This window comes from Mustelus asterias, chromosome 24, assembly GCF_964213995.1.
Source record: "Mustelus asterias chromosome 24, sMusAst1.hap1.1, whole genome shotgun sequence".
In the NCBI taxonomy this organism is placed as follows: Eukaryota; Metazoa; Chordata; class Chondrichthyes; order Carcharhiniformes; family Triakidae; genus Mustelus; species Mustelus asterias.
This window is the reverse complement of record NC_135824.1, coordinates 6,680,218-6,703,931: the sequence shown is the minus strand read 5'-3', so window position 1 is coordinate 6,703,931 and position 23,714 is coordinate 6,680,218. Positions and strand designations below refer to the sequence as shown.

General features: G+C 45.3%; 2 protein-coding genes and 1 non-coding gene across 4 annotated transcripts in view; 1 reads left to right on the top strand and 2 right to left on the bottom strand.

Annotated features, from left to right (window-relative positions):
• Window positions 1-19,820, bottom strand: part of iqch (IQ motif containing H) — a 158,922-nt gene extending 139,102 nt beyond the window's left edge. The window contains exons 1-4 of the mRNA XM_078241235.1: window positions 19,767-19,820; window positions 13,497-13,619; window positions 5,139-5,236; window positions 1,861-1,981 (exon numbers count right to left, since the gene is read on the bottom strand). Of these exons, the coding sequence (XP_078097361.1) occupies window positions 1,861-1,981; window positions 5,139-5,236; window positions 13,497-13,619; window positions 19,767-19,820 (396 nt within the window). The remainder of the gene's footprint in view (window positions 1-1,860; window positions 1,982-5,138; window positions 5,237-13,496; window positions 13,620-19,766) is intronic.
• Window positions 12,353-12,435, bottom strand: trnal-uaa (transfer RNA leucine (anticodon UAA)). Its single transcript has one exon. It is a non-coding gene; the product is annotated as a tRNA-Leu (tRNA).
• A 331-nt stretch (window positions 19,821-20,151) lies between the features above and the next one.
• The window catches only part of aagab (alpha and gamma adaptin binding protein), a 61,480-nt gene continuing 57,917 nt past the window's right edge, over window positions 20,152-23,714 (top strand). Inside the window, exon 1 of one of the 2 annotated variants that reach the window (XM_078241237.1) lies at window positions 20,152-20,417. In XM_078241237.1, coding sequence (XP_078097363.1) covers window positions 20,351-20,417 — 67 coding nt within the window. In that variant the 5' untranslated portion in view covers window positions 20,152-20,350. The remainder of the gene's footprint in view (window positions 20,418-23,714) is intronic. The other variant, XM_078241239.1, reaches the window with a different exon arrangement.

Below are 23,714 nucleotides of genomic sequence, written 5' to 3'. Positions count from 1 at the left end.
GATTGACTAGGTTAGGATTGTTTTCGCTGGAGTTCAGACGAATGAGGGGGGATCTCATAGAGACTTATAAAATTCTAACAGGACTAGACAGGGTAGATGCAGGGAGGATGTTCCCGATGGTGGGGGAGTCCAGAACCAGGGGTCACTGTCTGAGGATTCAGGGTAGACTACTTAGGACAGAGATGAGGAGACATTTCTTCACCCAAAGAGTGGTGAGCCTGTGGAATTCATTACCACAGGAAGTAGTTGATGCCAAAACATTGAATGCATTCAAGAGGCGGCTGGATATAGCACTTGGGGCGAATGGAATCAAAGGTTATGGGGAGAAAGCAGGATTAGACTATTGAGTTAATTGTAATGAATTGCGGAGCAGACTCGAAGGGCTGAATGGCCTCCTCCTTCTCCTATCATCTATGTATCTATGTCACATATTAGACCAAGCCTGAATGTTATTCAGGTCTTGCCGCATGTGGGAACAGATTGCTTCATTATTTGCAAATGGTGTTCAATATTGTGAACTCAGTGAAACAAACCCACTTCTTACCTTATGAAGAATGAGAAGGTCGTTGACGATACAGCTGAAGATAGCTGGATCCAGCAGATTGCCCTGCAGAACCCCTGCAGCAATGTCCTAGAACAGCTACAATCTATGTGCCAGGTATGTACCCAGTAACTGAGGTGTTTTCTCTCTGATCCACATTGACTTCAAATTTACCAGGACTCCATGGTGCCAGACTCAGTAAAATACTGCCTTGATTCCAAAGGCAGTGATGCTCATTTCAAATCAGGAATTCACTTTGTGTCCATAGTTTGGCCAAGGCTGTAATAATGTCTGAAGCCAAATGATCCAAATGGAACCAAATTGAGAATCAGTGAGCAGCTTAATGGTGAATGAAATGTTATTCAAAATTATTTACTTTGAAAGAAAACCTTGTCAAGATAAATTTGTGAGGCTATAGCATGCAGACATTTTTAGAAACAGGAAGAAATTATAAGGCCAGTCTTTGAAGGAGAGCAACTTAATCCAACCACCTTCTCACCATAGTAAAATCATAGATGCTTTGCTCCTACCAGCAAAAGTTTATTTATTCGTGTCACAAGTAGGCTTACATTAACACTGCAATGAAGTTACTGTGAAAATCCCCTAGTCACCACACTCCGGCGCCTGTTCGGGTACACTGAGGGAGAATTTAGCATAGCCAATCCACCTCACCAGCACATTCTTTTTTGGACTGTGGGAAGAAACCCACGGAGACACGGGAAGAACATGCAAACTCCACACAGACAGTGGCCCAAGCTGGGAATAAAACCTGGGTCCCTGGTGCTGTGAGGCAGTAATGCTAACCACTGCGCCACCGAAGCCATGTTCAAAGACAGTATGGGTCAGAGGATCAATGCTGTAGTGTTCCAACCTATGCTCCCTTTCCAAAGCCTCACTGTCATCCACGAGACGAGGTTGCTGAAATTGAACGCCATATTCTAACTGAACCCTAACCAAAGTCTCATGCAAGGATAAAATAGTATGCTGTATCTTATTGTGCATTGTTCTATAAATACACCTTAGGACCCTACTTTCTCTAGTTATTGACGCAGAGCACTGACTGAGAAACTCTTTGGATCTATTCACTAGAACACCGCTATCGCTGGCTTTCCCCATCAGCTTTAGTGTATTACTCTGAAGGGTGCATATATCTTCAGTATTCAAGCACATCTAATTGAATAATAATCTGTAACTGGACAAATGACCCTTAACTTGACACTATTCTTGGAAGATCGAAAACTTGTAGCTATTTTTAATGTATTCAATATATATTATATATAAAATCAAACCAGTAAGTACTTAATAGATAATGAACTTACCTGTGTTCCAGGTGAGATATGTTGAGGTGCATTCCATAACTGGATACCGTGGTGCTTTTTACTCAAAGATGGGTAAACTTCAGGCCTCTTGATCAATTTATTGAAAGCCATTGGAACTGGACTAAATGAAAAAAATGGAAAAGCACCAAATCATTATAGTTTTTTAGTGGCAACGAATGGTTTCTAGTATGAAGTACTTCTTTATATATACATCAGAATAATTATGGTGTACAATCAATTACTGGGGTTGCAGGCACCATCAGACCTCTGAAGCTGCACTTTTATCTTTGAATTCTATCCATTTGTCCAGGTTACAATTTTGAACCTCTGAAACTTCTCCTCAACTATAAGTCTCTTGATTTTCTTTTTTCAATTCTTTTCCTTCCTCTCTTGAAGGAACTGGCTTGAGTTCATTGTCAGATACTAACAATCCTTCACACAAGTGACCATTCTACCTGTGTGAGTCATGTATACTAATTACATGAAGTAGGCTTTAAACTAAATAGTAGGGTGAAGGGTTCAGTTGCATGGAAATTTAAAAACTTAAAATGTAAGGAGAAGGTAGGAGTACAGGTTAGTGATGAGGCTAATCGTTAGCAGATAACGAAAGGAAAGGGCAGAGCATGTGAATGTGTATTAAACGAGGAAATCGTGCAAGAGTAGGGAAAATTAATAATAGAATTGTAATGACCTTATTGAGGCCCATTCGGCTGCCCTCTTGGAGTATGAACTCCTTGATTGGGGTAAAGATTGCCTGCCCAATCAGGGAGTCTCACCTTATATAGAGGAGTGTCAGGGCTACTGACACTCCGGATTCTGACTTTGTAACCGAAGCACTCTTAGGAGTGGAATTGACCTTGTAAATAAAGGGAATCTGGTGAAGGACACTGATTTCTGAGGGGTTCTTTCAAGAACAAACATAAAGGCTTTATATCTAAATGTGTGCAGCATTCAGAATAAAATTAATGAGTTTAACAGCACAAATAGAGACAAAGGGATAAGATTTGGTAGCGATTATTGAGACATGGTTACAAGAAGACCAGGTCTGAGATTTGAATATCCAAGGGTACTCAATGTTTTAGAAGGATAGACAGAAAAGAAAAGATTTTGGTATAGCTTTGTCAGTAAAGGAAGGGATCAGTGAAAAATGATATTCGCACTGGCAATCAAGACATGGGCCAGGACTTTACTGCCCAGCCCGCCACGCAATCAGAGGAGGCAAGGAGCAGCCAATAGAAAGGTCCGTTGACCTTGGGCGAGATTTTATGGTTTTGGGATGAGCGAGGCCGTACAACTCTGCCCATTGAATCAGTCTGAGTAGAAATAAAAAATAGCAAGGGAAAGAAGTCCCAGGTGGGAGTAATCTATAGGTCCCCTAATAGTGGTTGCACAGTAGGATACAGTATAAACCCAGAAATACTGGGGGCTTATAAGCAAGGTATGACAATAATCATGGATGATTTTAATATGCATACGGACTGGATTAATCAAATTGGCAAAGGTATCCTCAAGGGAGAGTTCATAGAGTATATTAGAGATTGTTTCTTGGAACAATATATTGTCGAACCAAAAAGGGAGCAGGCTATTTTGGATTTAGTATTGTATAATGAGATGGAATTAATTAATGATCTTGTAATAAAGGATTCTCTAGTGAAGAGTGATCATTACATGATTTAATTTCAAATTCAGTTTGAGGGCAATAAACGTGAGTCCCACACTGATGTTCTAGTGTTAAACCAATGTAATTACGTGGGTATGAGGACAGATTTGGTCCTAGTGGACTGGACAGAAAGACTAAAAGGTTGGACAGTTGATGTACAGTGGCAGAGACTTGAGATATTGAATTCCTCCCAACTAAAATATATGCCCGAGAGGAAGAAAGATTGTCGGAGGGGGAAAAAGCAAAGAGGTTAAAGATAATGTAAAGGCAAAAACTAAAGCATTTGTATTGCAAAGGTCGGTGTCAGATTGGGGGATTGGGAAACTTTAAAGACCAACTAAAAAGAGCAAAGGTAAATTATGAAAGAAATCTAGTGCAAAATATAAAAACAGATAGCAAAAGATTCTACAAGTATATAAAAATGAACAGAATAGCTAAAGTTAAGATTGGTCCCTTGGAGAACAAGACTGGGGAGTTAATAAGTAAAACAGAGAAATGGCACCGACAGTAAATCAATATTTTCCTTCTGTTTTCATGTGGAGGACGCTAGAAGCATCCCAATAGTAACAGAAGACATTCTGTGATTACTATAGTTCAGTACAAAAACTGGTTTCCAATCTTCCCTTCCGGATGTTCTCCCTATTTAGAACCAACCCCCACTGGGGAGAAACCCAACTCTTGCATACAGGCTACAATGAGCATCACCTGCTCCCATCTCACTCCAAAGCTTGTCCTTGCTTACGCTTAAAAACATTTCTAACATTGTGACCTTGAGATCAGTCAACATTCTCTAAATATGAATTTCCTCTGCAGTAACTCAGACATTTTACTATAAATTATAATCACAAATTCTCACCTCCTCAGCATCATTATATTTCAAGACAATATTCACATTAACTGCCCGCAACAGTTTCAAGCAATAAGATAAAAAGTAAAATACTGCAGATGCTGGAAATCTGAAATAAAAGCAAGCAAATGCTAGAAACACTCGTCAAGTTGACCAGTATCTGTGGAGAGAGGAATGTAGAATTAATGTTTTGGGTCAATGTCTTCTCATCGGAATACAAGTTCGCTGGACAATTAATATCTTACTTGGAGGAATTTGAGACCAGAGGGAGTAATGAATTCTTCATTCAAAAGTACTCCCCCATTTTATAAAGAAAAACAGTCATTCAGTTCTCAAGTCAGTCCTATATCTTGGCTCTTGTTAGTTCTAATCGTGTCTCTCCTGGATGCTTGGAGATGCTCTCATTTTATGCTGCCACAAAGCAGTCTATCAGGTAGGGAGACTTAACCTTGTATGCCTCCCCATAGGTTATGTTAGGTCAGAATTTTATCTACTAATACAAAAGCAAAATACTGCAAATGCTGGAAATCTGAAATAAAAACCTGTTATCTTTCTGTCCCTTTCCAGTTCTGATGAAAGGTTATTGAGCAATTAACACCGTTTCTCTGCACGGATGCTGCCTGACCTGCGGAGCATTTCCAGAATTTTAACTGTTCATTTTTTTCATAATAAAATACAAGAGGTACTTTCAATAAGGAGTAACTGCCATTAAATTACTAAATAATGACAAGGAGTTGGGTTGGGATTAACAGTGTGACCAGTATTACTTACGCTGCTGAAGTGTGGTCAGCTGGCATGTTTCTGTATTCCACTGCAGGAAGGGTCAAAACTTGTCTATTGATTACATTCAGATACTCGGCTGCATGGCTCTGCAATAAAACATATTTCATAAATTTACTTTCAAATTGGCTTGCCCTGCTCACTGATAACAGATCTATATAATTCACTATGTGTGATGTTAGAATGTAACCGGTGACAACTTTGTATCAGATGTAATGTGACCAATGGTACCAAGCTGCAAGAGTCATCTGACCCAGTAAACCATGGAACCAATTACAGAGGCAGCAGTGCTAACCACTACGCCACTGTACTGTGCACACATTTTCCACTCCACAAATTCTTCTTTTTACACTTCTTCCAGTGCCTTTGTATCCTTTTCATAACACGGAGATCTACTGTTCACAGTCTTCCAAGTGTGGTCCAACCAAGGTTCTGAACAAGTTTAATGTAACTAGGATTGATATGTAATAACAATAAAATACTGCAAATGCTGGAAAACTGAAATAAAAACAGAAGATGCTGGGAAAATCTCAGCAGATCTGGCAGCATCTATGGAGAGAGAAACAAAGTTAACGTTTAATGTCCATATGACTCTTCTTCAGAGCATTTCCTGTTAAAGTCTATTTCTCTCTCCACAGATACTGCCAGGCCTGCTGAGTTTTTCAGCATTTTCTGTTTTTATTTAGGGTTGATATGTATTTGATGCAGTAACAAACCACAGAACTCCATACTTCCTTTAGTCTTCAATGCCACCCAAAATTGGGTGGCTTTTGAAACCCAAGCTTTGGCAGTACCTAATCATTAATTGTGCTTCGTAATTTTTCTCCTCTCTTATTTAACCCCATCGACAAACTACCCTGAATCATATAATAATATAATATTGCCATATTACTAAGTGCAAGCATGCCAACAGATTCATTAAATCAACATGCGCTACTGCACCAACGTGTTAAGGAAATGGTGTTTCATTATATCTAGACATGTTACGTTGCATGCTACCTGTCTGTTCATAACAATAAATAATGATTCAAATATGAGAAAATCAGGATGGTTACTGCAACAGTACAGTTTCAGGAATTGTGGATTGAAATGTCACACAAAGAGATTATACATATTTGTAAAAGTTTAGAAAACAGTTGTGAATACTGTCCCACCATGCCCCACCCTTAGATGTCTCTCATTATTAATCCCCAAAAAATGGGATTGAGAGTTTTTAAAATAACTTAAACATGGCAAAGATTGGCCTACAATGTATATTTTTCCTCTTCTCTCACAAAGATGCTAAGTTATGATATGGACTTCAGTGTCTCATGCAAGTGGCCATTTGTATTAAGTGCTCCTAGGATATTGCATTCAGTGACCAGCCTGCTTGATCCTATTACCACCACCCACACAACACCAACTTGCATTTCTACAGCATCTTTAGTGTAGCAAAACATCCCAAGGTGCTTCTCGAGATTGTTAGCAAATTAAATTTGGCATAAAATGATATTAGGACAAATGAGATAGGTTTTAAGGAGCATCTTAAAAGGAGAAGAAAGATATAGAGAGGCTGAGAGACTTAGGGAGTGAATTCCTGAACTCAGGGCCTAGCCAGCAGAAGGTAGGTGGAGTTAGTGGAGCAAAGAAAATTGGGGGTGCTTGAGCGGCCGGAATTAAAGGATTACAGAGATCACAAAGGGTTGTAGAGCTGGAGGAAGTTACTTAGGTATGAAGGGATTTGAGAACAAGGATGAGAATGCTTGTTTTGAATGAGATGCACTTTTCAAAGTCAATTACAGGATAATGATCAACAGTAGAAAGAAGCCTTAGCTGATAGATTGGTGTCCTTTTTGGCTTAGGAGCGAAGTGGATAGAAGTACCATGCTATTAATATAAATTAGCTGCTTTTCAAATGGCTTTAGAATGTAATTTGTATACATACAATTCATAGAGGAAAAATATATACACACACACATACAATATAATATTACAGTTCTCATTGAAATAAAAATAGTTTTAATAAGAGTTAAAAGTAGTCTGGAAATTATGTTAGACAATGGAGGCTATTGTGAACGAAGAATAACAGTGTGTCATACAAAAAAAGGATCGGAAACTTAATTTGCAAAAAGGGATGCAAATGACAGACATTGTGATCTCAATAGTCCTGTTATTATGTATTGCTTTAGAAATATATTTAAACCATAGAATTACTGAATAAATCACAGAAGAGTCATTATCAGGCATTCATCTTACACAAAAAGTGAGAAAGAAAATAACATGTGTGATTAATGTAGGATTCAGTATTAATAAAATAACTCTTTTCTCCCCTTCTAATTTGCTGCCTTCCTCCCCTGAAGATGCTACCCCCATGCTGAGATAAGCTTTCATGGCATTTTGCCCAAATAAATGACCATTCTTCATGTATGAGGTCAAATAGCAAACATTTGAGGGTTCATCAGCTGGTGAGGGCGGGGGGGGGGGGGGGGGGCGTGTAGTGTCACAGCCCAGGCTGAAAGAACAATACTTGAAGTTATAGATTTAGCTGCAGGTGTCACATCATTTAACCTGCTATGTTGGCTCACATCTGACCATGTGTTATCTGACCTTCAGCACTACACAACGTGCAATACAGGACAACCTAAGTGTCCAAACTCATTCGCTTATCATTATAATGAGTTGCTGGAGTTGGACTGGGGTAGGCACAGTAAGTAGTCTCACAACACCAGGTTAAAGTCCAACAGGTTTATTTGGTAGCATGAGCTTTCGCAGCGTTGCCCCTTCAAGCTTTCGAAGGGGCAACGCTTACAAAAATGTACTGCAATAAAATTTGCAGACAAACTTAACAAATCGTAATTTTCCTAACTTACTGAGTGAGTGAATTTCTTCAGTTACCAATGTCAGGTAAATTCAGTGTATCACAGTCCAACATAGTTTCAGTCTTTTGCTGAGTATTTCACTTTCTGGAACTGTTATTCTCTGTATCTCCATCTCAAGTAAACTGAATTTTTGACTCCTGTTTCACTATTTAACTGTGGCATCCTTTCTGATACTCATCAATATGTAATTCAATGCTGCTCACTGATCCACTCCAATTGCTTTCTTGTGAACTTGCAAACATCACAAACAGGAACTTCAAAATCATAAGAGCATCTTTCGGTGTACACCTTTCTTTTTAACATAATTACAACACATAAAACTTCACATCCAGGCACATACTTTGTGTTGAGATTTGCTGTTTATCAACATAAAATTGCAATGCTTTAAAATCAGAAATTGTTACTCCAAGCTGACTTCCAACTTCATGTTCTCTTGCTAAATTATGCAAGATCTTCACATGGCTTTGGTGGTCTCCTCTTACACCGTGGTCTGCTTGCTGTCTCAGGAACACTGTCATTGTGCCTGGGATAGCAAGAATTGTCATCCTCGAGAACTGATGTTTATCCCTCCGTCTAGCTGCCATCAGCATTGCTGACTTGAATGTCTGGATTGCGGGATGTCAACTCTGCCTCAGCCCCTACATCTGGTTCATCTGCTGTTGTGTCTTTGTCACCAGGATACTTTTTGACAGATGAAAAATTTCTAACATACACAACTCCTTCTGGCGACTGCACAATTACACTGTTTCCGTTCTTGGCGTTGATAGTGTTAGGTTTGGGATAAAATCTTATTCGGATTCTCCTGTCTCAGCAATTCTTCATCACCTGGCATCACATCAGACTGTCTAGCTTCCCATCTGTAGTCTGCATAAAACTTTGCAGCACCCTTTTTTTCTCATGATCTTGAACCTCCTGATCAACACTGATGTCCTTCAGCTCTGGTGTCTTGGTGCATATTTTGCATTCAAATATCAGTTCAGCTGGCCTCTTTCCCATTGTAGCGAGTAGAGTTGCTCAATTATGTGACCACATATTGATAGCAATGTCTCCTTCCAATCTTTGCCATCAGTCTGAGCAATCCTCATCCATTTTCTGAGGATTGTTTTTGTTGTTCCACTTCCCCATTTGCCTGTGGCCATTTAGGGGTCACTCCGTGATGGTGAATGCCTATGACTTGCATGTAATTTGCAAAGGTCTGTGAAATTATTAGTAGCCCATTGTATGAATGCAGAGTGACTGGTAGACATACCTTGCAAGCATTTCAGTCACTGCAGACACCAATTTTCTTTGCTGTTGTAGATTTCATCACAACATATTCATCGTAACAATTGCAGTAATCAATCACTTTTAGTATGGATTCACCCGATGAAAGTGGGCCCAAGACGTCAACTGCTACATTCTCCCATGGTCCAGTTGGTAATAATGTGTGCTGGTTCTGGTGGATTGAAGTATGTCTTCCCTGAATGGTACCATCATCCACTCCAAAGTATTTCTGATTAGCAGGATGATGTATTTCTTTTTGGTCTATCTACAACTGCTAACCTCGTTATTGGGATTCCTATCGAGGGGAGGAACCGTTACCTTTATACCTCGATCAGGTGGAAAGGGAGGAGTCTCGGGTCAGGCGCAGCAGGGGTGTGTCCAGGCATACAACATGTAGTTACAGTGGGTCACCACACTATCCTGTGGAATACTTTTGGAAATGCTGGTGGCAGGTAAAAAGATCAGAACCCGTCTCCAACTCTAATTCAGGTGAGTAGGAGAATTGAAGATTCCTAGGCAATTCCTGTAGATAACCTTGCATTAGGACTTCCAAGGTGTTCCATAATACATTTTCTGGGATACATCTGCATAGGAATTTTCCTGTCCCGCCCGCCATGGGAATCGTAGCAAGTGGGGCACGGACCATGCAAAGGTCCATTGACCTCGGGTGGGATTTTCCAGTCTTGGGAGGAGCGCAACCGGAAAAATCCCCTCCCTGGTCTCCAACCCCATCTGGAGACCAGAAAATCTGGACCATGATCTTTTTTGTGGTTGCTCCCATCAACAGAAAACATGTATTCATGATTACTATCTGCGCATTCACTCTTTGAATCTTCTTCAACTTGTCTCACAGTTGTGCTACTTTTATCTCTCTTTCCTTTATGTGATTTGCCAGACGTTCCTCTCTTTCAGCTTCATTTCTGCACTCCTTCACAAAATGATCTTTACCCCCACATTTTCTGCATATATTTCCTTTTGCAGGGCAGCAGGCATCTTTTCCACAGTGCCTCAAGTTGCCAGACCTGAAACATTCACTCTCAGACTTTTGCTCTTTACATTTACACCTATCTGGATTCTGTCGTGTCACTCATAGAATCATATAATCCCTACAGTGCAGGAGCAGGCCATTCAGCCTATCGAGTCTGCACCAACTCTCCAATAGAACATCTTACCCAGATCCCGGTAACCCCATGTATTTACCTCACTAATCCCCCAACCTGCACATCTTTGGACACTATGGGGCAATTTAGCATGGCCAATCCACCTAACCTGCACATCTTTGGGCAGTGGGAGGAAACCGGAGCTTCCGGAAGAAACCCACACGGGAAGAACATGCAAACTCCACACACACAGTCACCCAAGGCTGGAATTGTACCTGGGTCTCTGGCGCCATGAGCAACAATGCTAACCACTGTGCCACCGTGCTGCCTCGGTTAACCTCAGCTTTTGTCATGCCAACGGCAGAGGTGGAATCAACTTCCTTGCTGTGAAATTGTCCCCTGATGCTTCCAATGCAGCTGGTATTTTCAAAGTGTCATCCAAAGTTAAGTCACCTCCTCTTTCCAGCAGCTTATGTCTCCAAGTTATCTGACTTGCAATGTTGGACCACCTATTCCATTATCTGGTTAACCGGTTCTGTCACAATATAATTGCATCCATCCAAAGATGTCTGCCTCATATAGGTCAAATAATGGGCTACTGTTACCCCCTCTTTCTGTCTCATCTAACAGAAAATATGCCTTTGGAATGTGGCAACTGGCGCTGCCACATAATGGTCCTTCAAAGCTTTCACTGAAAGTTCATAATCTGCATTCTCTCAGGCAACATCTTGAAAGTCTCCCTCACCCAAAGCACCCGCACTGAACAACAATAGGGCATGTCGCTGTGTTTTCTGCGTTAGCATCGCCCCATCTAAAACAGATTGTGACTGTCAGCATACCCTTCAAACTCCGCCAGCCACACTTTCCATATCATGCTGATGGAACTGGCATCACCTGCTGGATCAAATGAGTCGTTGCCTAGAATGCAGACATATCAGCTCCAGAAAATGCCATGACACAATCCTAAACATTTCTCTATTAATCCTCATCACCAGTGTCACACCTCAGGCTGAAAGAACATTCAAAGTCACAGATTTAGTTGCAGGTGTGACGTCATTTAAGTTAGGGGGATCAGCAGGGTAAATACATGGGATAGGGCCTGGGTAAGATGCTCTGTTGGAGAGTCGATGCAGATGTGATGGGCCAAATGGCCTTCTTCTGCATTGCAGGGATTCTATGATCATTTAATCTGCTATATTGGATTACTTCCGACCACATGCTATCTGACCTTCATCAGTAGGCAATATGCGATACAGTTCAATCCAAGTATCAAATACATTTGATTATAATTATGACAAAAGGAGGGGGATGGCCACAGCTTGGTCCTGTCCTCAGCTCCAGCGCATGTCACTGGATACTGATCAGGTGTTGTATTTTTAAAAATCCTAACACAGGACTGTTGGAGAGTTACTGTATCATTGTACCACTTCCTGACATCAAGCCAGTGGTTTTCTGGAAAAATGAACCACTTCACGATATTTTCAAACACATTTACAATGTCACTACTCATGGCAAGTAGAGCAAGCCTTTCCCTTGATTTGAGTGGTTTATGTTCACAGTGTACAGCAAACCATAAAATAATTTTGCCAATGTTTCGAGTCAGGATGACCCTTCATCAGAGCTGAAGGCTTTTTGTCATACTTGGATTGAACTAGAATCTTACAGTGCAGAAGAAGGCCATTCGGCCCATCAGGTCTGCACCGACCACAATCCCATCCAGGCCCTATCCCCATATCCCCATGCATTTACCCTAGCTAGGCCCCCTGACACTAAGGGGCAATTTAGCGTGGCCAATCCACCTAACCCACACATCTTTGGAATGTGGGAGGAAACCAGAGCACCTGGAGTAAACCCACGCAGACATGGGGAGAACGTGCAAACTCCACACAGACAGTGACCCAAGCCGGGAATCGAACCCGGGTCCCTGGCATTGTGAGTGCAGCAGTGCTAACCACTGTGCCACCGTGTCGCCCGTAACCACAACTACCAGGAGTGGGGTTTGAACCCACACAGACACATGTCCATTGGATCTTAAGTCCAACGCCTTAACCACTCAGCCATCCTGGTGTTTTCAGCTCTGACAAAGGGTCATCCTGACTCGAAGCATTGGCTCTATTCTCTCTCCACAGATGCTGTTGGACCTGCTGAGATTTTCTTGCATTTGCTGGTTTTGTTTCAGATTCCAGCATCCACAGTATTTTGCCATTTTAAAATAATTTTAATATGTATTTCATTTTTCTTGAAAATTCATAAATGGGACAGGTGTATTTAAATTAATTCAGTTGTTCAGTAACAAATCAAGAAAAAATTAAATAATCATCTTTAGGTAGTCAAAGGAAGAAATATTATTTTTGGTACATTTGTGGGGGAAGAAATGCTTTCCACCTGTTCACAAGTATATTTTTGGCCACAAGGCCAAAGTAACAACATCAGCTCCATAACAACAGTTTTCAGCTCTGCAGTTGTGTGTCAAGCTCACAGAAAATGTCATTTATTTCCTGTGCTTAACTAACATTTCTATGAATATATTGCATCTGATCTGTTTTATCTGTGTCCACTAATGATGCACTGAAGCTGTTTAATTCCTTGTCAAACCAGCAGGGGGAGGTGGTAAGTCCTTTGACTTGTCTCTGGATGTTTTGCGTGTAGGTTGTGTGCAGATAACATTTGGCTCCCGTTTAGATGCAGTGTGCCCTTTTATAACTTAATGTGAAATAATTATAACTTGAAAAAAGATACCATTCCCCACTTGGAAGCAAAGCTCATGCCCCTTATTCAAAATAAAATCACATTTGCAAATGTAAGGAATGTATCAAGATATTTATTGTCCTTTCCCAGAGATGATTCTGACTAATTGTATTCCAAAGAATACAGCTTTTATAAAATATTATAGTATAATACTGAAAGATGTCATTTAGCTCAAGAGTCCAGTTGCCAACCAATACGCACTCTCTTCTCATGCAGTATAACTTGTTGTTCCCTTTTCTATTGGTATTCTTGCAAATCTGTTCTGATGAGTGCAAGACAAAAAGTTTTGACAGCACATCTCTTTTTCAGCAAGATTGATTAATACTCACTAATTCTTACTTACTTATTAAATCAGCAGAAATGTCTCCTATTCCACTGACCTTTATGCCCATTTCTGTCCTGTGTATGGCTGTTTCAAGTGTCTGAATGCTCACTGTCGCTGCTTCCCCATGTATTGTAATGTGGGAGATTTTCTCTTTCAGCTCTTGAAGATCCTCTTGAACCTAAAAAGCAAACGGCATAAAAGTATAGTGCTTAAATGTAGCATAAAAGATCCTATCAAGAAACACAAGTTTTTGGATGTACTGTGTAACAGTATCCAAACTATGCCCATATTGAAATCATGAGTTATCCCATAAAGTGCTTTGGTGTCTCCAGCATAGTTAGTGGCATGTTATACTAATGTGCTTTTGCAGTTGTAAACCTGCACGTTTGATGCTGGCCAAATGCAGAGTTTAATGTGGCCAATTTGCTGCCAATCTCCCAAATAGCAGGAGATTTCCTCAGCACTATGTAATGTGAAATTAAAAATGTGTTTATAAAAACCCACTAATGATTTTACTACAAACAATGCACAGAGGAAATCATTCCAACAAGACTACCTGGAGAGTTATTTTAAATGGCCAGTCTACTTCGACATTTAAAATATAAAAAGAAAAAGACACTAAATTCCTTACTGTTTGCTTTTGACTTTGACAACAATGGCTTGCTCCAAGAGAAGGATCTGGGGATTTGAAAGCAGCTGCCAATCCAGAGAGTAACGTCACTTAACAACGAGCCTCAAATTGACCTCAAACTGTGCCAACTTGCAGCAATTTGGTTTTGTGACTTTAAAGAGTCCAGACTTAACACAGCTCCATAACCACAGCTGACAGCTTTCCTAAAGATAATCCTTTTACACCTAGCACAATGAGTTGCTGAGACACAGCTTCTCCCCTGAATTAATTCATTCTGTTGTTGCAATTGTAAAAGATGAAAACATTTAAAAAGAATCATCTTTAGTTAGTCAAAGAAATTGTGTTTTTTTATATTCTGACTAGCGGATAAATAATGGCCAGGACAGCTGGGGGGTGAGGGGGGGGGGAGGTGCTGGGGGAGGGGGGGGGGGTGCTGGGGGGGGGGGGGGGTGTGCTGGGGGGGGGTTGCTGGGGGGGAGGGTGCTGGGGGGGGGAGGGCTGCTGGGGGGGGGCAGCTGGGGGGGTGGACTGCTGGGGGGGAGGGCTGCTGGGGGCGGGGCTGCTGGGGGGGGGCAGCTGGGGGGGGCTGCTGGGGGGGGGGCTGCTGGGGGGGCTGCTAGGGGGGGGCTGCTGGGGGGGGCTGCTGGGGGGGGCTGCTGGGGGGGGGCTGCTGGGGGGGGGCTGCTGGTGGGGGGAACTGCTGGGGGGGAGCTGCTGGGGGGGAGCTGCTGGGGGGGAGCTGCTGGGGGGGAGCTGCTGGGGGGAGCTGCTGGGGGGGGAGCTGCTGGGGTGGTTAACTGCTGGGGGGGGAACTGCTGGGGGGGAGCTGCTGGGGGGGGGATAGCTGCTGGGGGGGGTAGCTGCTGGGGGGGGTAGCTGCTGGGGGGTGGGAGCTGCTGGGGGGGAGCTGCTGGGGGGGGGGAAATGCTGGGGGGGGGGAGATGCTGGGGGGGGGAGATGCTGGGGGGGGGGGAGATGCTGGGGGGGGGGAGATGCTGGGGGGGGAGCTGCTGGGGGGGGGAGCTGCTGGGGGGGGGGAAATGCTGGGGGGGGGAGATGCTGGGGGGGGAGATGCTGGGGGGGGGGGAGATGCTGGGGGGGGAGCTGCTGGGGGGGGGAGCTGCTGGGGGGGGGGAGCTGCTGGGGGGGGGAGCTGCTGGGGGGGGAGCTGCTGGGGGGGGGAGCTGCTGGGGGGGGAGCTGCTGGGGGGGGTGCTGCTGGGGGGGGAGCTGCTGGGGAGGAGGAGCTGCTGGGGGGGGGGAAGCTGCCGGGGGAGAGGGGAAGCTGCTGGGGCGGGGGAAGCTGCTGGGGGAGGGGGGAAGCTGCTGGAGGGGGGGGGGAAGCTGCTGGGGGGGGGGGGAAGCTGCTGGGGGGGGGGGAAGCTGCTGGGGGGGGGGGGAAGCTGCTGGGGGGGGGAAGCTGCTGGGGGGGGGAAGCTGCTGGGAGGGGAAGCTGCTGGGGGTGGGGAACGATTCAGAAAATGCTGAAAAAACTTATTTGGCAGCATCTCAGGAAAGAGAAACAGAATTGACATTTTGAGCTCTTAACAGTCCTTGTGACTCATCTTCAGAAACATTCAGGATTCAAAACTCAATTGAGCCTGCCTCCACCTCATTTCCAGACAGTGCATTCCAGACCTGAACCATGTATGAAAAAGTTATTTCTCACATTTGCAGAAGAAAGAAATGCAATCACTTTAAATCTGTTCCCTCTTGTTTTCAATCCTTTTACAGGAAGGAACAATTTCTCCCTATCTACTTCGTCCAGCCTCCTCTTGATTTTAAACAACTCTATCAAATCCCCTCTTATCCTCCCTCCCTCCAAGGAGAACAGTTCCAACCTCTCCAATCTATCCTCATAATTGAAGTTTCTCATCCCTGGAACCATTTTTATAAACTTCTCCTGCACTCTCTCCAATACATTTATATGCTTTCTAAAGTGTGGCGCCCAAAAATGTACATAATACTCCAGCTGAGATCAAACACGTATCTTATACAGTTCAACATAACCCCTTTGCTCTTGTACTCTGTGCTACTATTAATAAAATCTCAGATACCGTATGCTTTATTAACTGCTTTCTCCACTTCGCCTGCCACTTTTAATGACTAATGCACATAAACATCCAGATCCCTCTGCTCCTGCACACCTTGTAGAGTTATACTTATTTTATATTGTCTCCCCATGTTCATCCTAGCAAAATGAATCATCTCACAATTCTTTATATTGAACTTCATCTGCCACCCATCTGCCCATTCCACCGACTTGTCTAAGTCCTTTGAAATTCTATACTGTCCTCCTCGCAGTTTATCCAAGTTTTGTGTCCTCTGAAAACTTTTAAATTGTCTCCTCTACAGCAAGATCTAGGTCATTAATATGTGTCAAAAAAAGCAAGGGTCCCAATACTGACCCCTGGGAAACTCCATGAAAAAAACTTTCTCTAGCCTGAAAAATAACCATTAACAATGACTCACAATTTCCTATTACTTAGCCAATTTTGTATTCATGTTCCTTCTATCACTTATATTTCATGAGCTATAAGCTTTCTCACAAGTCTGAGATATGGCACTGTTTCAATTGTCATTTGGAAGTCCCCACCATCTCTTTCACCTGAACACAATCAACATCACACCCCATCTGCAATGCCATTGGAGTTTGACCAATTATCCAGTTATTAAAGAACAATACATAGTATAATACACCTTTAATTATAAAACAGCCTATCCTGGGATATCCACTGGTAAACAGTAAAACTTACTGACTATACAGGAAGAAGCCATCCATCCCATCATGCCTGTACTCTTTAGTAGTGATCCAATTAGTTCCAATCCCCCTGTCTCAAGTATTTATCTAGTTCCTTTTGAAGACGAATAAAAGAAAGGATTAGATGTGGTTCAGCGGTTGGTAATCCTGCCTCTGAGTTAGAAAGGTATATCCTTGAACACAAAAATCAAGGCTGACAGTCCAGCGCAGAGCATTGTTGGAGGTGCGGTGTTTCAACTGAAATATTAAATGGTTTGATCTCAGGTGAATGTAAAAAATCCTTTGGCATTATTTTGCCCAGTAAGAAGTTTAACAACACCAGGTTAAAGTCCAACAGGTTTATTTGGTAGCAAAAGCCACACAAGCTTTCGGAGCTCTTAGCCCCTTCTTCAGGTGAGTGGGAATTCTGTTCACAAACAGAGCTTATAAAGACACAGACTCAAATTACATGAATAATGGTTGGAATGCGAATACTTACAACTAATCAAGTCTTTAAGAAACGAAACAATGTGAGTGGAGAGAGCATCAAGACAGGCTAAAAAGATGTGTATTGTCTCCAGACAAGACGGGCATTCGGCCTCTGATATTCGGGTAAGCGTTCTCCAAGGCGGCCTTCGTGACACACGACAGCGCAGAGTCGCTGAGCATAAACTGATAGCCAAGTTCCGCACACACGAGGACGGCCTCAACCGGGATATTGGGTTCATGTCACACTATTTGTAACTCCCACAGTTGCGTGGACCTGCAGAGTTTCACTGGCTGTCTTGTCTGGAGACAATACACATCTTTTTAGCCTGTCTTGATGCTCTCTCCGCTCACATTGTTTCGTTTCTTAAAGACTTGATTAGTTGTAAGTATTCGCATTCCAACCATTATTCATGTAATTTGAGTCTGTGTCTTTATAAGCTCTGTTTGTGAACAGAATTCCCACTCACCTGAAGAAGGGGCTAAGAGCTCCGAAAGCTTGTGTGGCTTTTGCTACCAAATAAACCTGTTGGACTTTAACCTGGTGTTGTTAAACTTCTTACTGTGTTTACCCCAGTCCAACGCCGGCATCTCCACATCATTATTTTGCCCAGCAGTAGAACCCCGGTGTCCTGTCCACTAGTTATCCATCAACCAACACCATTAAAATGGATGATCTGTCATTCTCACATTGCTGTTTGCAGGAGTGTGCTATACTCAATTTTTAAAAAAAATATTCATTCATGGGACAGGGGCGTCGCTGGCTGGACAGCATTTATTGCCTGTCCCTAAGTTGTCATTAGAGGGCAGTTGAGAGTCAATCACATTGCAGTGGCTCTGGAGTCACATGTAGGCCAGACCAGGTAAGGATGACAGATTTCCTTCCCTGAAGGACATTAGTGAACCAGATGGGTTTTTCCAACAATCGTTTCAAGGTCATCAGTTGATTCTTAATTCCAGGTACTTTTTATTGAATTCAAATTCCACCATCTGGCGGTTTTCGAACCCGGGTCCCCAGGACATTAGTCTCTGACCAAAGGTCATTCAAACTCGAAACGTTGGCTCTATTTTCTCTCCACAGATGCTATTAGACCTGCTGAGATTCTCCAGCATTTTCTGTTTTTGTTCCCCCAGAACATCAGCTGAATTTCTGGATTAGTTGTCTCGCAATAATACCACTAGGCCATCTCCTCCCCGCCGGCCATGTTTCCTACATTAAAACAGCGACTGCACTTCAAAGGCTCTACACTGGCGGAAAAGCACTTTGGGACACCCCGTGGTTGTGAAAGGTGCAAGATAAATGCAGGACGCTGAATGCAATTCTCTTCTTGAAAGTTACTAGTTCTAAGGCGGCACGGTGGCACAGTGGTTAGCACTGTTGCCTCACAGTGCCAGGGACCTGGGTTTGATTCCTGTCTTGGGTCACTGTGCAGACTCTGCAAGTTCCCCCCAGTGTCTGTGTGGGTTTCGTCTGGGTGCTCTGGTTCCCTCCACAGTCTGAAAGATGTGCTGGTTAGGTGCATTAGTCATGCTAAGTTCTCCCACGGTGTACCCAAACAGACACCAGAGTGTGGCAACTAGGGGATTTTCACAGAAACTTCATTGCAGTGATAATGTAAGCCTACTTGTGACACTAATAAATAAACTTTAAACCATTGAAACATAACATAGAAACTAGAAGCAGGAGTAAGCCATTCGGCCCTTCGAGCCTGCTCCGCCATTCATTTTGATCATCAAATTCAATATCCTGATTTCCCTCCTTCCCCCCACATCCCTTTAGCCCCAAGAGCTATATCTAATTATTTATTGGAATCAAACAATGTTTTGGCCTCAACTACTTTCTGCAGTAGTGAATTCCACACATTCACCACTCTCTGGTTGAAGAAATATTTCCCCACCTCAGTCCGGCACGGTGACACAGTGGTTAGCACTGCTGCCTCACAGTACCAGGGACCCAGGTTCAATTCCCTGCTTGGGTCACCGTCTATGTGGAGTTTGCACATTCTCCCTGTGTCTGCGTGGGTTTCCTCTGGGTGCTCTGGTTTCGTCCCACAGACCAAAGATGCGCAGGTTAGGTGCATTGGCTATGCTAAATTCTCCCTCAGTGTACCCAAACAGGCGCCGGGGTGTGGCGACTGGGGGATTTTCACAGTAACTGCATTCCACTGTGAATGTAAGCCTACTTGTGATCCTAATAAATAACTTTCTACTTTATCTTTACTTTAAAAGGTTTACCCCTTATCCTCAAACTATGACCCCTAGTTCTGCACTCCTCCACCACTGGGAACATTCTTCCTGAATCCACCCTGTTTAAACCTGTCAGAATGTTATAAGTTTCGATGAGATCCCCTCTCACTCATAAACTCTCACTCTTTAAACCATTGAATCTGCTTCCAGGCCATACAACACTCAGCTCAATTGACATTTTAAGGCCCTTAGGTCATGAGAAATATTCAATCCTTGAAGTACCTTGACCAATACATGTCCCACATCAGTGTTATTGCTTGCTATGTGTCCTGCCATCTCACTGGGCATAGTTTCTTCAACCTCTCACCATCTTGCTTGTTGTCATACTCCTGGGTTTCTATAGCAACAGAACACAGCCCCTACCACTGGGGAATAGGGGGAAATGTATAAACACTAAGGACTAACAAGAGGATAATTCATCCTGATCGCCAGTATTTTCCATGGTGCTTTAATTATTTATGTTAACATTTAAAAAGAACATATGTAGTCACATTCCTTTCATTGGTTTTCTGTACATAGGTACATGATTAAAACTGGTTCCCACCTCTTCTGGCACAATGGTACATTCCACACTCTGCAGGCTCCAGGAATAAAAAAATAAAGAAGCCACTTCGAGAATAAACAAAATCTTTAGCTCAGGATGGAGTAAAATGTACGTTTAACCGGTCAGATTTGGATTTAAATGTTTATCAAAGGCAGTTGCTAAGGAGGAGAGGGTGAGGCCTAGTGGGAAGCCAGGCGCCTCTTAACCCCGCCCAGCGGTTGCTAGGGTGAGAGGTCAGAGGTGAGCAGCGGGCCCAGGCGGGATGGAGATTCCCAGTGCTTTGTTCGTCAGCTGCTGCCCGGGGTTTGTGGAGGAGAATCTGGTGAAAGGTGAGGAAAAGTGCCTGAGGGTAACGGGGCCGTCCTGTCGCACTGTCTTTCCGGGATGGCGGGTTGCAGCCGCCGCCTGACGGAGGTAAAGGCCTCTGAGCCCGGCTGATGCCAGAGCCCCTCTTTCCATCGAGTACTGAGGGAGCGCCGCACTGTCAGAGGGTCAGTGTTGAGAGTGCCGCGCTGTCGGAGGGGGAGTGCCGAGGGAGTGCCGCACTGTCAGAGGGTCAGTGCGGAGGGAGTGCCGCACTGTCGGAGGGTCAGTGCCGAGGGAGTGCCGCACTGTCAGAGGGTCAGTGCCGAGGGAGTGCCGCACTGTCGGAGGGTCAGAGGGTCAGTGTTGAGAGTGCCGCACTGTCGGAGGGTCAGTGCGGAGGGAGTGCCGCACTGTCGGAGGGTCAGTGCTGAGGGAGTGCCGCACTGTCGGAGGGTCAGTGCTGAGGGAGTGCCGCACTGTCGGAGGTTCAGTGCCGAGGGAGTGACGCACTGTCGGAGGGTCAGTGCCGAGGGAGTGACGCACTGTCGGAGGGTCAGTGCCGAGGAAGTGCCGCACTGTCGGAGGGTCAGTGCCGAGGGAGTGCCGCGCTGTCGGAGGAATAGTGCCGAGGGAGTGCCGGACTGTCGGAGGGTCAGAGGGTCAGTGTTGAGAGTGCCGCACTGTCAGAGGGTCAGTGCGGAGGGAGTGCCGCACTGTCGGAGGGTCAGTGCGGAGGGAGTGCCGCACTGTCGGAGGGTCAGTGCGGAGGGAGTGCCGCACTGTCGGAGGGTCAGTGCCGAGGGAGTGCCGCGCTGTCGGAGGGTCAGTGCTGAGGGAGTGCCGCGCTGTCGGAGGGTCAGTGCCGAGGGAGTGCCGCGCTGTCGGAGGGTCAGTGCCGAGGGAGTGCCGCGCTGTCAGAGGGTCAGTGCCGAGGGAGTGCCGCGCTGTCAGAGGGTCAGTGCCGAGGGAGTGCCGCGCTGTCGGAGGGTCAGTGCCGAGGGAGTGCCGCGCTGTCGGAGGGTCAGTGCCGAGGGAGTGCCGCGCTGTCGGAGGGTCAGTGCCGAGGGAGTGCCGCGCTGTCGGAGGGTCAGTGCCGAGGGAGTGCCGCGCTGTCGGAGGGTCAGTGCCGAGGGAGTGCCGCGCTGTCGGAGGGTCAGTGCCGAGGGAGTGCCGCGCTGTCGGAGGGTCAGTGCCGAGGGAGTGCCGCGCTGTCGGAGGGTCAGTGCCGAGGGAGTGCCGCGATGTCGGAGGGTCAGTGCCGAGGGAGTGCCGCGCTGTCGGAGGGTCAGTGCCGAGGGAGTGCCGCGCTGTCGGAGGGTCAGTGCCGAGGGAGTGCCGCGCTGTCGGAGGGTCAGTGCCGAGGGAGTGCCGCGCTGTCGGAGGGTCAGTGCCGAGGGAGTGCCGCGCTGTCGGAGGGTCAGTGCCGAGGGAGTGCCGCGCTGTCGGAGGGTCAGTGCCGAGGGAGTGCCGCGCTGTCGGAGGGTCAGTGCCGAGGGAGTGCCGCGCTGTCGGAGGGTCAGTGCCGAGGGAGTGCCGCGCTGTCGGAGGGTCAGTGCCGAGGGAGTGCCGCGCTGTCGGAGGGTCAGTGCCGAGGGAGTGCCGCGCTGTCGGAGGGTCAGTGCCGAGGGAGTGCCGCGCTGTCGGAGGGTCAGTGCCGAGGGAGTGCCGCGCTGTCGGAGGGTCAGTGCCGAGGGAGTGCCGCGCTGTCGGAGGGTCAGTGCCGAGGGAGTGCCGCGCTGTCGGAGGGTCAGTGCCGAGGGAGTGCCGCGCTGTCGGAGGGTCAGTGCCGAGGGAGTGCCGCGCTGTCGGAGGGTCAGTGCCGAGGGAGTGCCGCGCTGTCGGAGGGTCAGTGCCGAGGGTGTGCCGCGCCGTCGGGTGGTCAGTGCCGTGGGTGTGCCGCGCCGTCGGGTGGTCAGTGCCGTGGGTGTGCCGTGCCGTCGGGTGGTCAGTGCCGTGGGCGTGCCGTGCCATCGGGTGGTCAGTGCTGGGGGCGCGCCACGCCGTCGGGTGGTCAATGCTGGGGGCGCATCGCACCATCGGGTGGTCAGTGCTGGGGGCGCGCCGCGCCGTTGGGTGGTCAGTGCTGGGGGAGCACTGTGCTGCTGAGGTTAGCGCCCTGCTGTCAGGCTCACTGTTGCTTGAGTGCCATGCTGTCTCAGGGTCAGTCTTGAGGGACAAAATTAAACAATGTTACACACATAGAAACAGGTATCCTTAGTGATGATGCGGATATGTGGTTGGTAGCTCATCTCTGGGCCAAATATGACACTAACATTGCAAGTAGATTGGCCAGTGTGAGGGATGGATCGATTGCCTCTGGAACAATATGTGGTGGGACGGAAGGCTTTGAGGCTCCATATATTTAGTTGGAGGAAGTTTATGAACCAGTAGTGGATGTCAAACCAGCAGTCTGACAATCTAAAGACAGTGGATGTGGCAAGAGGGGTTGTAGGTGGGGTAGAATTGGGTATTATCATATTGTGCTGTACCTACCTTGGCAAAGACACTGAGTGTTCAAATTGATGATATCTTCCATTTTTGAGTGCTGATACCCTATGTCCTAAGGGAAAGAACTGATCAAAATAAGAATGTTCCAGCTGAAGTATGTTGCATTACATTTTAGGCTTTTAATTCTCATTCATTGATTTTTTTAAAAAATGTGGTGCACCTCACTTGAAAAATATTCTGCAGTTTCATGTGTTGATGTAAATCTCACTCCTTATGTTGATTTCCCACATTTGTTTATGCAATTCAAGATAAGTAGCAAAAGTCCATTGGTGTATAATCTCAAAACAAAACGTTTATCAGTCAAAGCATGGTTTTGTGAGTGGAAAATCATGTCTGTCAAATTTGATTGAGTTTTTTGGAGGGGTAACCAAGAAGGTAGATAAGGGTGGTGCAGTCGACATCGTTTACATGGACTTTTGCAAGGCCTTTGACAAGGTACCGCGTGGTAGGTTGTTGCATAAGGCTAAATCACATGGGATCCAGGGTGAGGTAGCTAATTGGGTACAAAGTTGGCTTGATGACAGAAGACAGAGGGTGATTGTAGAGGGCTGTTTTTCAACTGGTGGCATATGACCAGCGGTGTGCCTCAGGGATCAGTGCTGGGTCTACTGTTATTTGTCATTTATATTAATTATTTGGATGAGAATTTAGGAGGCATGGTCAGATGACACCAAGATTGGTGGCATAGTGGACAGTGAAGAAGTTTATCTCGGATTGCAACGGGATCTTGATCAATTGAGCCAGTGGACTGATGAATGGCAGATGGAGTTTAATTTAAGTAAATGCAAGATGATGCATTTTGGTAGATTGGA